Here is a 16,892-nt window from a genome sequence, read left to right as displayed (position 1 = left end):
CAACGGCTCCCGCAGACGAAAACAAACAAGCCAGCCAACCAACCGCCCCCTGGGCCGCCCACGCCTCCGGGGCGGAGCCACGCCGACTGCGCAGGCGCACGAGAAAGCGAAAGGAACTTTCCTGGGAGGGGAGGGGCGGGGAAAGAGCCGCCCTATCGAGTGATGGGAGGGAAGCTCAAAGAGAAGGGAATGGGGGGCGGCTGCGCGCGCAGTTAGTTCTGTAACGGTGTGTTGTTGTTTTCAAAAAAAAAGAGCGGAATTTATGCAAATAAGTACAACGATTTTTTTTAAAACGGGCTTCTTTTTAAGCTTCTCCTTCACTAGCTAAGGATGGGGCCACGTTGGGATGGGGCCGTGTCCCAGGGCACAGACCTCAGCTGGGCACAGTTTTATACAAATCCACAATATTATTCAAAATGATTTGTGTGCTAAAACATTTTATTTTGCATTTGAGAAAGATAACCAAAGGTTGTTGCCCAGGCAACAACGCCCTGTTTGTGTGGGGGTCATTGCGCAACGGTCACTGCGGTCACACTTAAGCCTGTTCCATCACCTTAAGTGGAACACAAGTTGGTCGCATGTCAGTTGGATGCACGCAAAATGTCCTCCACCTGTATAACTTATTCTTTCAATTTAAAATATATTGAGCAGTTTCACATTATGCACTTTTCATTCCCCCCCCCCCACATCTGTTTTTGAAAACCGAAGTTAGCAAGTTGGTGGAAGTAGAAGTGCAAGTCGTTAGCCTTGCCTAGTGTGCAAAATAAACTGGCACCAGCATCACCCATATCTCTGTCTGGTCCTTGGGACATTTCTCCAAGGCCACACCTCTCATCAGTCCTGCTCTGTACCCTGCTTGAATACTTGCCTAGCCGAAATGTGTCTTTGAACTCGGACCACCTTGGCTGCTAGGCCTGGAAGAGCTGCTCTCTGTCTTGCAGGCCTTTCCCACCTGGCCTGGGATGGCAGTGCCATGACTGACTCCAACTACAAAAGCTGAGGCTGCTTGAAGAAGCCAGAGTCCGTCTTGGCTATCTTTTAGCGCCAACCCAGGTCATTGAGCCTGAGCTTCCACAGCTGCCTGCTTGCCATGCACCACCATTGGCAGGATTGGCAGCAACAACAGCTGATATTTTTAATATTCTGTTGGGAGCTGCCCAGACTGCCTGGGGAAATCCAGCCAGATGGGCGGGGTATCAATAAATTATTGTTGTTGTTGTTGTTGTTGTTGTTGTTGTTCAGTCGTTCAGTCGTGTCCGACTCTTCGTGACCCCATGGACCAGAGCACACCAGGCACGCCTATCCTTCACTGCCTCTCGCAGTTTGGCCAAACTCATGTTAGTAGCTTCGAGAACACTGTCCAACCATCTCATCCTCTATCGTCCCCTTCTCCTTGTGCCCTCCATCTTTCCCAACATCAGGGTCTTTTCCAGGGAGTCTTCTCTTCTCGTGAGGTGGCCAAAGTACTGGAGCCTCAACTTCAGGATCTGTCCTTCTAGTGAGCACTCAGGGCCGATTTCCTTGAGAATGGATAGGTTTGATCTTCTTGCAGTCCATGGGACTCTCGTTTTAAATGTGCATTTTATATCTGACATCCTTTAGTAATATTTTATTTTGAAATAATATTTTATTTTGTGTATCTGAAGAAGTGTGCATGCACACGAAAGCTCATACCAAGAACAAACTTAGTTGGTCTCTAAGGTGCTACTGGAAGGAATTTTTTTAATTTATTTTTTATTTTGAAATGTTATTTATGTATGCTAATGCAACCAGTGAAAAGAGTCACCAACAAATGTGATTTTGCTTCTCATTACATTTCCTAAAATGTGTTGCAAGCACAATCAGTTAGAATTATGTGGCGCACTTAAGCCCATTATCATTTTTGTAGAAGGTATTGTTTCAACCTCAATGTTTTCAGGAGTACAAAAAACTTTACAAAAACAAACACTAACTGGAGAAAAATGGCCCAATAAGCATGCTCAGTAGCCACAGAACACGAAGTATTCATTGGAAAATAAAACATATTGTTGCACATTTTATTTGTTCCGCTCCTCTCCTGCTGCACCCCCATGCATTTGTGCCCCTTGGGATGGCTGTGTTCTGTCAGTGTAAGGATAATGCTTTGTTTTGCTGGTGAAAGGTGATTTAATAGTGATCCTTTCCTCATCTAGGTGGCATGAGGTGGGTAGGATCACACTGTTACTTTTTAATGTGAAATATACTTTTGTTACCTAGCTAATATTCTATTTACTTCTAAGTATAAAATGAACTCTGATCACCACAAGATGGTGCTGCACATTCTAGCTTGAATAATAAATTTACTATATCCTATATTTTACCATCTGATTATTATATTTAACCATAATGTTTTCAGTGATAGTATATATACAGTACTGTACCAGCAAACTCTTTCTTTTGACATTTATTAAGAAACTGATTAGGCAGCACAACTGTAAAGTTTTATCATTTAAGTTTTTTACTCGGAGGGTCCCCCCCCCCCAACAGCTGTCTCTGTGTGACTCTCATATTTTCTAGTTGTCCTTAAATTATCTCACGAAATTTTTGTTTCAATTAATAATTGTTCTTGTCACTCCACTTTTCAGCCCCAAAAGGTCCCCAGACCACCTTATAGATCAATACAAACAATAAAGCCCTTGCCCACAGGCTAACAATTTAAAAATATAGGGAGAATTTTCTGCAAGAGAGGTAGATGGAGCTGAGATCAAAGCATGTGACCTTGGGTTAAGCACTCTATCACCTCACAGGGTTGTTGTGAAAGCAAATGGGGGGAGCAGAACCATGTCATTTATGCCACCGTGCGCTCCTTGTAGCAAAGTCAAGATGTACCTTAAATGTCAAAATGAAATATGCAGGGTTGTAAGAGAGAACCTAGTCTGTCGCTTGCTCGAAAGTGCAGTAATCTGGACCTCACCTTAGCAAGCAAATGTTGCCATTGCTTTGGGATTTACGACGTTCCCTTGCATGGGCATAGCCAGGATTTATGGAGTGTGTGTGTGTGTGTGTGTCACCATCCTTTGTCTGGCTGTGTCTAGCAGATTTGGGATGAAATGCTTTAAATTATTTTCTTTTGACCCCAAGTGCTCGGAACAATCTGTCAAAATCTCTCTACAATTTCTACTTTTATTTTTTATTTGTTTACTATATTTTGGGGGGCGGCAGCTGCTCTCGCCCCTCCGCTACACCCTTGGTAAGGAAGGCGATGCTATCTCGTCAGTGCCCATCCAATATAAAAACAAACAAACACAAGATTGCGCGAAAGCAGACTTTGCAGAGGAAGAGGAACAAAGCTGGCATCTCCGAGCTCTTTCTTGTAACCAGCCTTTTCTTGCAGAGGAATCTGCAGAGCGTTTCAAATCTCAGCGCGAGATTAATCCACGGAGCGATGCATTTCCCGGGAGGAGCGAGGGGAGGTGGAGCGCACGCGACAAATTCCGCACTCCTCCCGCACCAACAGCAGTGTGAAAATAGTCACACACCCGTTTCCCGGAAGAGGCTCCCAGCAAAGCACTAACCTTCAAAAACTCACGTGGCGTTTGCAGTCTGGGAGGGACAGTCACAGAAAGGAAAAAGAGAAAAGTTTCTGTTGTTGTTGGAAGTCTTATGTTGTTTTGCCTCCGCGCTTTACAGATTTGGCGCAGTTGCTGTCTGGTCGGATGCTGCAAACCAGAGATACTAGTATTGGACAATAGCAAAATACCCTGAACCTGCTCTGCTAGCGGACCAGGCTTGTTTCCTACATTGTAAGTAGACCACCAGTTAGTCTAGATACAGCTCTGTCTTAATTTTGGGGATTCGTCCGGCAGCCTTCCCCCCCCCCCACCACCACAGTTTGGGTTTGCTGTATAATTTTACCCGATCATGCATGCCACGATCGAATAAGATAGAAGTACTGAAACAAAAGTCTCATTGTTTTCTTCCTTATACTGAATTCATTTCGAGCAAAATATGTTTTAAAACCGAAAACAGTGCAATCGGTGCAATCCTATACATGTCTACTCAAAAAGCAAGGCGCACTTTGTTCAGTGGAGCTTACTCCCTTATACAGTATGGGGATATAAGAGATAAAAGGGTAATTGGTATCAAAAAAGAGAAAACAATTATTTGATTTCCACCAGAAAGAGCGAATCTGTGTTAAATGTGTGTGTGTGGGGGAGGGGGGGACAGGCTGTCATTTTGATGTCAGTGGTGTCATGTGGGTGCTGCAAAAAGCATCCATAAGAGGCACCAATCCCATTTTTAAACAATCATCTGGAAGCATCTAGATTGCAACCTAAATTTGGCATTTAATCTATAGCAATGTGGAGAGTTTCATAACACCACCTGCACTTGGTCAGGATGGGCTTCATGGTGCAGATCGTAATTTATGACAGTGTCACTTACACATGTGCATGTCTGTATATGCACTCCCCAGAAGGGGCGTCCAATTATAGCTTCCCAATGCACAGAGAGACTGATTTAAAGCCACAAAGCAGTGTTTTCCCAACCTTTGGTCTCCAGCTGTTTCTGGACTACCATTCCCACCATCCCTGACCACTGGGCTTGGTAGGTAGGGATGATGGGAGTTGTAGTCCAAAAACAGCCAGAGACCCAAGGCTGGGAAACACTGCCACATAGGATTGTTATATGCCAGGCATAGGCAAACTTCGGCCCTCCAGATGTTTTGGGACTACAACTCCCATCATCTCTAGCTAACAGGACCAGTGGTCAGGGATGATGGGAGTTGTAGTCCCAAAACATCTAGATGGCCGAGTTTGCCTATGCCTGTTATATGCTAATATTTGCATACACAAGATTCGTGTGAATGTCGGCATGGAAACAAATGCTTTCGTGTAGGAATTTTGTCCTGTGCTGAGGGATATCGTGAAGTGACTGGAAGCGGTTTCCTCCTGTTGAGAGAGAAGGAACACATTGACACCACCATTGGGCAATGCTACCGGTACCTTGCCTGTTCCGTTGGAATTAAGGAGTATCCTTTTATTACAGGAGCGAAAATGACTTCTGGCAGAACTGGCTTGCGTCTGGCTGCTTGTCTGCTAAACATTTCAGAAGGAAGAAGAAAGGACGTTGTTGAGAAAGTAGCAAGAGCTGCGGTTTGTGAGGATAACGGTAAGAATAATGTCGATCTACTCCAAATATACCTGGTCCAGCCGAAATTAAAACATTTAAAACCCAGTTCTAGGCACGTTTGCTTAGAATTCCACTGACATCCTCTTTGGAACTTAAGCATGTGCGGAATAAGTTTGTCCAATTGGTTGAGACAAGGGATAAGGCCTTTCCTATACGTAGTGGTGTGGAGGAGCCCTCTGGAACGCACCCGGCTAGCCCTGCCCTCGGTATTGCCTGTGGAGGGAGCCCTATGCACGTATCCATCTTCATGCGCGTAGGCCTCTGTCTGATGCGCGACCAGTGTTTGTTTGAAGGGGACCAGTGCAGAGAGTGTATATAGGTAGTAAGAAGCTCCCATGGCCAGTTGCAAGGAACGTACAAGACAAGGAAAAGTTCTTACCATCTGCTTTTTGTTCAATATTTACAGAGAAAGGCTTGGAACACAGCCTCTTAGGATAATGGCGTTTTCCTGAGAGACTCTCCACCCTCCTTTTCTCCCCCACTTCCTCATTCGTCATTGTCATCATCTTCCCGTGGTGCTGAGGGCCGTCTCAGCCCTTTGCTCTCCCTACTTTCAAGGCTTGCTGGATTCTGGGAGAGGGGTGGTGTCTGGAATGCTTTCTAAAGACATTGTGTCCACCAGTCCCCTTCCCGTGCTTTCTCTTCTTCTTCCTCCTCCTCCTCCTCCATTATTTCCCAGCTTTCCCCTTCATCTGCCTCTGAGCTGTGACCTCCCTCAAACCCCTGTTGTAATTCTGAACTGTCTTCTTCTCTGGAAGGCTCAGGCTGGGACAGCTTGCCCTGGGATGTAAAACCTGATGGTGGAGGGAGCCTTATGTGTGGATGTGAGCAGGATTCCCTTCAGACTGATGCTGATTGGGTGTGGCCAGGAGGGGTGGCTATCCTGTCCTTTCATGGGAGCCCCTCCATGCAGTCATACTTGAATGCCAAAAGTACTTAGGATAATACTTTGGCCACCTCATGAGAAGAGAAGACTCCCTGGAAAAGACCCTGATGTTGGGAAAGGTGGAGGGCACAAGGAGAAGGGGACGACAGAGGATGAGATGGTTGGACAGTGTTCTCGTAGCTACTAACATGAGTTTGGCCAAACTGCGGGAGGCAGTGGAGGATAGGGGTGCCTGGCGTGCTCTGGTCCATGGGGTCACGAAGAGTCGGACACGACTGAACAACAACAACAAACACTTAGGATAGATCCAAAACAGTGTATTGATAGAAAATGGCAGACACCAGTTAGCTGGAGTGAATAAGTAGGTCATGCCAAAGCCTCTTTCTCCATTGTACCAGAAGCACAGCCCAGCTGCTTAGAGCATGCTGCTGATAATGCCAAGGTTGCAGGTTCGATCCTTGTATGGGACAACTACACATTTCTGCATTGCAGGGGGTTGGACTAGATGAACCTCATGGTCCCTTCCAACTCTACAATTCTATGATTATGATCAAAGCAAGTGTGTTTATTATTATTATTTTCCCCCATTGATGGGTTGTTTAACTGGGGGAGATTAAAATAATTTTAAAAACTTTCCTTATACCATGTCAGACTTATCTGTCTGTTTAGTCCAGCATTATCTGCTCTGGCTGTCAGTGACTCCCCAGCGTCTCTGTCTTTCCCATTACCTGCTACTTCAAGGTTGTTGATTTGGCAAGAAAATTGCACTCTGCACATTCTCAGAGGCACTTGACTTGTACGTATTCCAATATTAGCCGTGGTCCTGGAAACGGATGGTGCATCTAAGCCCTGGCACAAATGAAGCTTTGATTAGAAAACATTAGTTGAGCTTTCAAGCTTGGGCTTTCTGTTCTCACCCACCCGCCCAAACATTGACGTTGATGCTCATGAAGCTCTGAAGTCGTATGTTGGGGGGGTGAAATATGTATAGAAAGCCCTGCCTCAGGGCAGGAGCTGAGACTAATCGACACTCTTGAGTCCCTTCCAGCCCTCTGGTTTTTATGATAGCTATGGTTTGGTCAGCCATGCATTTCTGAAGTCCTACCAAATGGCAGCCTTTGTGAAGTTTTTGGATATCGTTTGCATGAGCTGTGGTTGCACAAAAGAAACCCATTGATCTGTTAATCACTGGCTAACACATTCTAAAACTTCGGGGTGGCGTTTTTTTGTTTGCCTACTTGTAAGAGTTTTTTCTCCTGGCATCACTTTCAGGCTAAGCCTGAAGTTCATTGTGTGAACAAACTTAGGGCAAACAGATGCAGAAGAGGACCAGCCCTCACTTGTTAATGAAGTTGCCAAGAATTGGGAATTTCAGCCGGTATAGTTTTCATAATGACAAGCCTTGGATTGTGTTGCCTATCTGTACTCTCTCAGACAGGGGTAGGGAACCTGTTGCCCTCCAGGTGTTGCTATACTACAATTCCCATCATCTCTGGCCATACTGACTGTAGCTGATGGGGAGCAGTATCTTTAAGGCCACACATTGCATTGAGCAAAACTGTTCAATATTTTTCTAATCTATCATGCTTGCACCGATGTATGCTCCATTTAGCTTGGAAGGACTTATTTTGCAATCAATGCATTTAGGATCACAATGTACCTCTTGAAAACATAGCATGTCCTTAAGCTAAATTGGAATCCTTTATTTGTTGTCTGAAGCACGAGAATTGTTACATTTTTTTTCCTCCCCGTAGGCCAGGAGCCTCTCCCAGCAACTGTGCTTAATATATTTTCTGACTATGACTATAACAGGTCCGTCATAACTATTGCAGCTCCAGTTGACAGACTGGGTAAGTTTTTAAAAAATATGTATTAAAATATCCCAACTCACATTATTATTATTATTGGCCTTTGAATGTTGTGTTTTTGAATGCAAAGTTTGCAGTTTTTTACATGTTTACCTGAGAGTAAAACATTACGTTTTAAAAAGCATTGCTTCTCTCAAAAAACATGCTCTGGTGTTTAGCTTCCTTGATAAATGAGGACTTAAAAAAAACCCCTCAGCTGAAAAATTATATAAATAACAAGTACCAACACAAAGGCACATATTTAAAAAAAAAAGGTGACATTTTAATTCCCTTGGTGGATGGTTGTGACTGATGGTTTGTGACAAGAAGCTCTTGTCTGGAAGCCCTCTCAACAGTTTTTGAAAACAGATAACATTCAGCTAGATTTGAGAGGGATGTGTTGTGTAGATTTTTTCCTTCAACACTGGTTTACAAGAGCCTGAGTAGACTCCTAACCATGTCTACTCAGAATTAAATTCTATTGAATTCAATGGGAACTTATTCCCAGGTAATTTGTGTCTGGACTGCAGCAAAGCTTACTTTTGAATTCAGGCTGTGTGATGGAGGAGGAGCAGAATAAAATACTCTTTTTTATCTTTTCTGCTAAGGACATTCTCTAGGGATGCTTACAAAGTGAATCAAAAGCAGTCTTGTAAGACAAAGTTAGCAGGAGGATGTTTTAGTGAAGTACTGAACACGGTTGTGTTCAGTACTTCACTAAAAAAAACACACCTTTGTAGATTGTGATTCAATAGCAAAGCCTCCAAGATACCAAGTGGGCTATTTTGTTAGTATGTTTTTTTTTAAAGTGTGCTTGTTGCATATAATAAGAACCCTGCTTCAAGGTGGGTAGATTTGTAAGAGTCGTAAGACCTTCACATTTCTCCCAAAATTAGTGCTTTGTGTAAATGAGAAAGAGGGGTTACCTTATCACTGTCACTAGAAACTGTCGCAAGCGGGGGGGGGGGGGGTTGTCTATGCTCTTTCTTTGTGTGTGAATGTTTTTAATTAAAACACATTTGGGGCAAGAGTGGCTAAGATTTAGTTTTCCTTTTCAGATTTAGTTAGTAATGGGTTTGATGAAATTCCTCTCGCTCTCTTTGTGTTTTGTTAGGCAGGTCTGTCGTTGCCGCCTGCGTGGAGGCTTTTGCATCGATAGATATGGCGGCACATGCTGGAATCCATCCTTGCCTTGGCGCAGTAGACCTGGTGCCCATTTACCCGTTGTCGGGTGTCGATGTGGAAGAGTGCGGAACAGTGGCTCGAAGTAAGCAGAACCTGAACATCCAGCACAGGCGGGGTAGTCAATGTAGTGACCTCAGTATGTGGTTGGTTGGACTCCTCCAACTCCCATCATCCCCAGCCAGCATGACCTTTGGTCAGGGATGATGAGAGTTGTAGTCTAGCAACAACTGGAGGGCACCATCTTGGCTGCACAAGATCTGACCCAAGGATCCTTAATGTACTCACTGATGGATGTTGGATTGTTCCTCTGTCAAAGCAGAGGCATCTCTCTAAATTAGGGGTAGGACGAGGTGGCACATGTTCTTGGGATCCAAACTCCCGCCAACTCCTGCCAGCATGAGCCATCGTCAGTGATGATGCGAATTGGAGTCTAATAACAAGTGCCTAACCCCACTCTAAACCGTTTAGTGCAGCTGTTTAATGTATACTCCAAAGCATAGTTGTACAATTTACAACTGGAATGACAGCACAGCATTTGGGATAACCAATTGCCACCTTTCTCACATATTCACACTTTCTCAGATCTGTTGCCTCCTTGTGCGTTTGTTTAACACATTAATATCCCACTCTTCACAAGAAACACCAGGGAGATTCACAGCAGTACAAATGTGTGTGTGTGTGTGTGTGTATAAACAATGTGTTAAAATACAGCCATCACCGTAAAACCAGCCAATTCTACTAAAAGCTCTGCATTAATTACTAGCATGTGCCTGGGTACATTAGAAACAGGCCCGTCTCATCCATTGGGGCTGGTGGCGCGGCGCACCAGGGCGCAATGGCCTGGAGGGCGCCTCCGCCCTCCAGCCCCGCTGGCAGCGCCTGCCGGCAGCGCCCTCCGACTGCCCGGTGGAGCAAGGGAGCTGGCCGGCCACGCCACGCCCTCTGGCTGCCCTGCAGAGCACAGGAGCGCAAGCCGGCCGGCCGCACCGCACCCTCCGGCTGCTCGCGGAGCGCGATCTGCCCAGCTGCGCCGCGCCATCCGGCTGCCCAGCGCAGCGCGGGAGCGCGAGCCGGCCGCCCTCACCTCCCGTCCCGGAAGCGCTGGAAGGGCGCGCAGAGCCCCGCACCGCTCCAGCGCCACGCCCCTCATCCCCCGCTCGCCCACCCCCCTCCCAAGGGGCGGCAAGCGCGGGAGGGAGGCGGCGGAGAGGCGGCATGGTGGGGGCGCCGGAGGGATAGCCGCACCAGGGCGGCCGATCTCCTTAAGATGGCCCTGATTAGAAATGTTCTTAGCATGCATCAAATGTAACAAAGGCAGCAGATAAGAATCCAATGTCTCTATTCAGACCGGGTCTCTCCATGGTTTTAAGTTTGGTTAAAGGTAAAAGTAAAGGGACCCCTGACTGTTAGGTCCAGTCATGGACGACTGTCGGGTTGCGCCGCTCATCTTGCTTTACTGGCCGAGGGAGCCGGCGTACAGCTTCCGGGTCATGTGGCCAGCATGACTAAGCCACTTATGACGAACCAGAGCAGCAGACAGAAACACCGTTTAGCTTCCTATTTATCTACTCACACTTTGACATGCTTTTGAATTGCTAGGTTGGCAGGAGTAGGGACTGAGCAACAGGAGCTCACCCCGTCGCGGGGATTCGAACTGCCGACCTTCTGATCGGCAAGCCCTGGGCTCTGTGGTTTAACCCACAGAGCCACCCGCAACTTCTCTTTCCAGTCTATTTCTGAAATTCTTTTGTAATATGACAGCTACTTTGAGATCTTGTATAGAATATCCTGGGAGATAGAAGTGTTCTCCTACTAGTTTCTCTGTCTTGTGATTCCTGATGTCAGATTTATGTCCATTTATCAGAAATAGACTGAAAACCATGGAGAGACCTGGTCTGAAAAGTCTTACAGGAAAAAGCAAGGGATGAGATAGCCAAAAATAGCTTTATCATGTATAATGACATTGGATATGTCATTATACATGATAAAGCTATTTTTGGCTATCTCATCCCTTGCTTTTTCCTGTAAGACTAATTGCAGTCATTAACAGTCGTCAACTGGTTTACCACACCTATCACCAATTCCCACCACCCTTCTGACTAATACATCTCCCCGTCCTCTCACTATATATAAGGGTCTGGTGACTTCTGTTTCAGTGTATCTGAAGACGTGTGCATGCACACGAAAGCTCATACAAATAACAAACTTAGTTGGTCTCTACGGTGCTACTGGAAGGATTTTTTTTATTTTGTTTTGACTACGGCAGACCAACACGGCTACCTACCTGTATCTTCCATTCTGAACAGAGGAGAGGTGCTTCCCACGGCAGCCATTTTGTGATTGCACCCACATCACTCCTTCAAAATTCCAGAGTACTCACTGGCCCCCAAAGGTTGCCACCCCTGTTCTAGCTGTTGTACCGTATTTTCCGGCGTATAAGACGACTGGGCATATAAGACGACCCCCAACTTTTCCAGTTAAAATTCAGAGTTTGAGATATACTAGACCGCAGATTCTCCATCCGGCGTATAAGACGACCCCCAACTTTTGAGAAGATTTTCCTTGATTAAAAAGTAGTCTTATACACCAGAATATACAGTACTTCCCTTCTGTTCCTCCCTTCCCTCAGATATAGCAGAGACCCTGGTCTGCCGTGTTCCTGGATGCAGCATATTTCTTTTTGGGCAAGCTCATCTCCCAGAGAAGCAAAGTCTGGTTCAAAGAAGAAAACAGCTGGGATGGTTTAACCGTAGAGCTTTCAATGCAGCCACTGTTATCCCCGATGTAGGACTGTCGCCTACCTTAAGACATGGTTTAACAGGTATGAAATGATGGCGATGTTCATTCTTACTGTTTTTGTCATGGGTACAAGGCAATCAATGTGTCTAGGACTTCACAGAGGAGTTTAGCCCACTCCCCAGTGGTCTGTGCCCCAAGGAGCTTACATATAAATATTGAGAATGGGAGAGAATGCCGATAAGAGACAGATGAGTATACCAAAAATTGAGAGAGGGAAGACTAATAGGGGATTAAAGTTTCATAAGCTTGCTGCCTGCTCTTTGCTTACTTGGAGCTTCACAGAGTTCATTGGAACTTATTCCCAAGCCAATTACTCTTGTAGGGCTGAAGTCTTTGGCTTTTGGGATGGGGATGGGGAATAAAGCGTCATCCAAAAGGACTGGGGAGAGGACTGCTTGTGGGGGTGTTGAGGGAGAGAGAGCACCAAGAAGAAACAGGAAATGCGTTGAGTTGTTTAAGAGCAGAAGACCTCGAGGCAGCTGGCAGCTTTCCCCTCTTAATTGGATGTAGGCTGTAACAAATCAATTAATCTATTCCAGTGTAAGCATTATTTTGTGTTGTATCCCTTCAGGTAACTCCAGAACCTCCTTGAAGTCTACGAAGGTTTTGGCTTCCCCACGTAGGCTATTTTTTGAAAAAGAAACCAATAAACGATTGTCTCTTATAACGGGGGTGGAGGAACTGTGACCCCTAGAGATGTTGAGACAAAATAGAAAATTCTTTCCAGTAGCACCTTAGAGACCAACTGAGTTTGTTCTTGGTATGAGCTTTCGTGTGCATGCACACTTCTTCAGATACACTGAAACAGAAGTCACCAGACCCTTAAATATAGTGAGGGGTATACCACCCTTCTGAGTAATACCCCTCCCCACTCCCCCACTATATTTAAGGATCTGGTGACTTCTGTTTCAGTGTATCTGAAGAAGTGTGCATGCACACGAAAGCTCATACCAAGAACAAACTCAGTTGGTCTCTAAGGTGCTACTGGAAAGAATTTTCTATTTTGTCTCGACTATGGCAGACCAACACGGCTACCCACCTGTAACTGGAACCCTAGAGATGTTGTTGGACTCCAGCTCCCATCATCAATAACCATGGGCTGATGGGAACTGGAATCCAACAGCATTTGCAGGGCCACAGTTTCCCCAACCCTGTCTTATAAGATGCATTTCAAGTGTTGTGTACCTTAAGACCCTGTATAAAGATGTGAGACCTGGAAGGGCATTACCAAACAGGGATAACAACTACCAAAATCCCAGAATTCCTGGAGTGGCTAAAGAAGTCTCTTTTGGGCTCTGCTGCGTTGCCAGTAGTCAAATTGCCCGTTTAAATAATTTGCACAACTTTAATTGTCAGCAATAATAGGGCGTCAAATCACCTGACTTCTGAGTTTCCATGTGAGTTTACAATTGGTCATCATGTGGTCAATAGCAGTCAATTATAGCCATTCTTGAGCATGTACTATCAAGCATTTGGGTGCCATTGATTTCTTTTATTTTATCTTTAAGCCCCACAATATCAATGGGGCTTGTATCTTACCCTGGATTGTGCCCAGTAAACTATCTCAAATGTTTTGAAAGGAGGACTGATGAGGCATTGCTGCAATCCATTGAAGAGAACTGGTTAAATATTTAATACAGAATGGGGGCGGGGGTGGATAAAAGAGAATAACAGTAATTATTCTCCTATTGACCCACTTAGAATTAACCTACCGGTACTTAAAAAACGCTCTGCATAAAACAAAGCTCCTTATGTACTTTTATTGAATAATCCATTTTTTTTTAAAAAAAATCCTGTTTCTTCAGACGTCATTCTGCCACAAGAATCCTTAAACCATTTATTATTGCCAGTGCTGTCACACACATACTGCATTTGCGTTTGTGAGAAAGGAACACACACCAGATGTTAATTAGTGCATTTGTTTTTATTTTCCCCTCTACCTCAACAATTTGGCCTTGAGGGTTTGTTTTCTTTCTTTTCTTTTTTGCTGTAAAGATCTTTGTTTCTATCCAGGCTCTGGCTCATAAACTACAAAGACAATGAGTCAGAACTCCAAGGAGGAAAGGAAAAGACCTCGAAGAAATATTAAACTTTCACACTCTTTTTTCCACGATGAAGAATTTGCAATGATGATTTATCCCCGGTGGAGTTTCTCCCCTTCCTTCTTTCACCTTGCTTATGAAGAGGCAGATATAAAACTGCTTTTCACTGGGGAATAGGTCTTGAGTGCATTACCTTTGATTTATTTACTAGATTCACCACTGGCTGGCTTCTATTTGCACCGAGGTAGCTCAGTACTGAGTGTGAGAAACAGACTTTGCTCTACAACTCCCCTTCTCCTGAGGTGCCCTTCCAGAGCATCTATGTAAAAGCTTGGGAACTGTGGGCCTGGGGGGGCATATGCACTCCTCCAGACCTTTATTAGTCTCTCCAGGCCATAAAACTCACCAGGCCTGCTTTGGACTCTCTTTGGGTCTGCTGGATCCAATTACAGTCGTATTTTGGTTGCCGAACGCCTTGGAACTCGTACTGTTCGGCTCCTGAATGATCGAAAGCCAGAAGTGAGTGTTTCGGTTTTCGAACGATTTTTGGAAGCCAAACATCCGGCGCGGCTTCTGCTTCTTCCGATTGGCTGCAGGATGCTCCTGCAGCCAATCAGAAGCCGTGTCTTGGTTTTTGAACGGTTCTGGAGTCGAATGGGCTCCCGGAACGCATTCTGTTCGAGAACCAAGGTACAATTCTCTCTCTTGATAAAGAATACTGAATAGGTTATATTGCCTGGTGTACAAGTGAAGGATTAGCCAAAGTCCTTTTCCGAGGCTTAGCAACTACTCGACCGTATCTGAAGAGTAGATGCAGAAGCCAAACCAACCTAGCAACCATTAATTTCGACTCGCACCGATGGGTCATTTTCTGATTGTTTCTTTTTTTAAAATTTTTTTGTTTGTTTGTTTTCCAATTAAATCAAATTACATCAAATAAAACATCTACAAACATACATACTTAAATCTATGCTCTGCTGAGCTACGACTCCCCTCCCTCTCGTCAGCAGGTTTTGTAGTCCAATCTTATCGTGCAGTTTTTACCACTTCAATCTATTGAACTTTGTCAAAGGTTTATTCCAATCCTACTAGTGTTTTCAAACTTCCTCGGTTCAATCTTAAATAATCCACAAATTTACTCCAATCTCTTTGAAACCTTGAATCATCCTGGTTTCTGACCCTGCCGGTCAGTTTTGCAAGTTCAGCATATTCCACCATCTTCGTCTGCCACTCATCAATCGTTGGTAACTCCTGTATTTTCCACTTTTGGGCAAGAAGTATCCTTGCAGCAGTTGTCGCATACATGAACAATCTTTGGTCCTTCTTAGCTATTTCTTCTCCCATCAAGCCCAGCAAAAAAGCCTCAGGCTTTTTGTGGAAGGTATATTTAAACATCTTCTTTAGTATATCGATTGTAGTAATTGTATATCGATTCCCAAAATACCTTAACCTTGTCACATGTCCAGCACATATGATAAAAATCGCCTTCCTCTTGTCTACACTTCCAACACAATTTATCATGCATCCTATACATTTTTGACAATTTAACTGGAGTCAAATACCATCTATACATCATCTTATACACATTTTCTTTCAGGGTTACACATGCAGTAAATTTCAAACTCTCATTCCACAATTTTGTCCATGCATCATACTCAATATTGTGCCATTTTCTGATCGTTTCAGGGGTCGGGGCCAGCCCTTACGTGATGAATTGCAACGTGACGGTCGACACGCGAGACTTGGCTACGGCCAAGGCAATCGCAGGCTCCGTCCGGGGCAGTAGTGCCGGAGGCCTGGAGGGCGTGCAGTCGATGGCTTTCCCACACAACGGGCAAATCGAAATAGCGTGCAATGTGGAAAGCTTTGAGGGCCATGACACCAGGTGGGCCGCGGCCGGCCAATCGGGATATGTTTCCTACAGCATTCTCGGGAGAACGTATCACTACGTGTCGCCTTGGCTGATAGAAGCTTCCATTCAGAAGGCGGCTAGAGACCGCGGAGTAAGCACTGTTGGGACCGCGCTGGTTGGGTTTACGCCGGAGGAATGCGCACGGTGCGCTGCCTACGCATTGACAAGCGGTGTCCGTGAATTCTGGAGGGTGCGGGGCGGCGTTTTCATGTGATAGCTTTGCTGTTTGCTGGTTTTAAATCGGGGTGGAGAACCTCAGACCCTGGAGTGTCATGTGACTCTCCAAGGCTCTCTTCATGCCCTCTCCCCAGACAGACTGTTGCCCCACTCAGTGATCCTCAAATGTTTTTGCCTGGCTGGAGCGCATCATTGAACTCTGACCCTGGCTCTAGCTTGCCTGTAGGGAGGATGGAAAGGGTTGTGGCAGATTGTGTGGAAATTAGCCTACTGTACAAAGGTAAAAAAAAAAATTACACTACAGTAATTGCTGTGCCCAGTTTTACCTCTGGTGCTGCCCACCGCTGGTATGAAACTTCCAGAAACCTGCCATCACTGTTTAAAATTCTTCTCCTTGCTAATTCCAAGGCAACCTTTGGGGGCCAGGAGACTAATGTATCCTGGCAAAGTAGAAGACCGTTATATGTGCATTTATGTGGAGTGTATCCAACTAACACTTTGCTCAGAATTAGGACATCCTGGATTAGACCAGAAGTTCATCCTTTTTTCACAGTGGCCAACCAGATGCCTATGGGAAGTCTGTAAGCAGGACTTGAATGCAACAGTTACAGGTGGGTAGCCGTGTTGGTCTGCCATAGTCGAAACAAAATAGAAAATTATTTCCAGTAGCACCTTAGAGACCAACTGAGTTTGTTCTTGGTATGAGCTTTCGTGTGCATGCACACGAAAGCTCATACCAAGAACAAACTCAGTTGGTCTCTAAGGTGCTACTGGAAATAATTTTCTATTTTGTTTTGAATGCAACAGTCCTCATTTGTGACTTCCAGCGACTGGTGTTCCAAGGCGTATGACCTCCGAGAGACTAGGAGAAGCAGAAAAAACACTTAAGTATATAC

The 16,892-nt window shown here is 45.1% G+C and overlaps 1 protein-coding gene across 1 annotated transcript; it reads left to right on the top strand.

Moving 5' to 3' along the window:
• Positions 1–3,501: 3,501 nt before the first annotated feature.
• On the top strand, positions 3,502–16,596 carry FTCDNL1 (formiminotransferase cyclodeaminase N-terminal like). Its single transcript, XM_033169306.1, has 5 exons — positions 3,502–3,761; positions 5,005–5,138; positions 7,797–7,884; positions 11,696–11,887; positions 15,594–16,596. Exons 2-5 carry the CDS (start codon positions 5,013–5,015, stop codon positions 16,031–16,033), a joined length of 846 nt encoding a protein of 281 aa, XP_033025197.1. The 5' UTR covers positions 3,502–3,761; positions 5,005–5,012; the 3' UTR covers positions 16,034–16,596.
• The last annotated feature ends 296 nt before the right edge of the window (positions 16,597–16,892 follow it).

This window comes from Lacerta agilis, chromosome 1 (genome assembly GCF_009819535.1).
Source record: "Lacerta agilis isolate rLacAgi1 chromosome 1, rLacAgi1.pri, whole genome shotgun sequence".
NCBI lineage: Eukaryota > Metazoa > Chordata > Lepidosauria > Squamata > Lacertidae > Lacerta > Lacerta agilis.
Note: the sequence above shows the minus strand (reverse complement) of the source record. Positions and strands in the feature narration are given on the sequence as shown.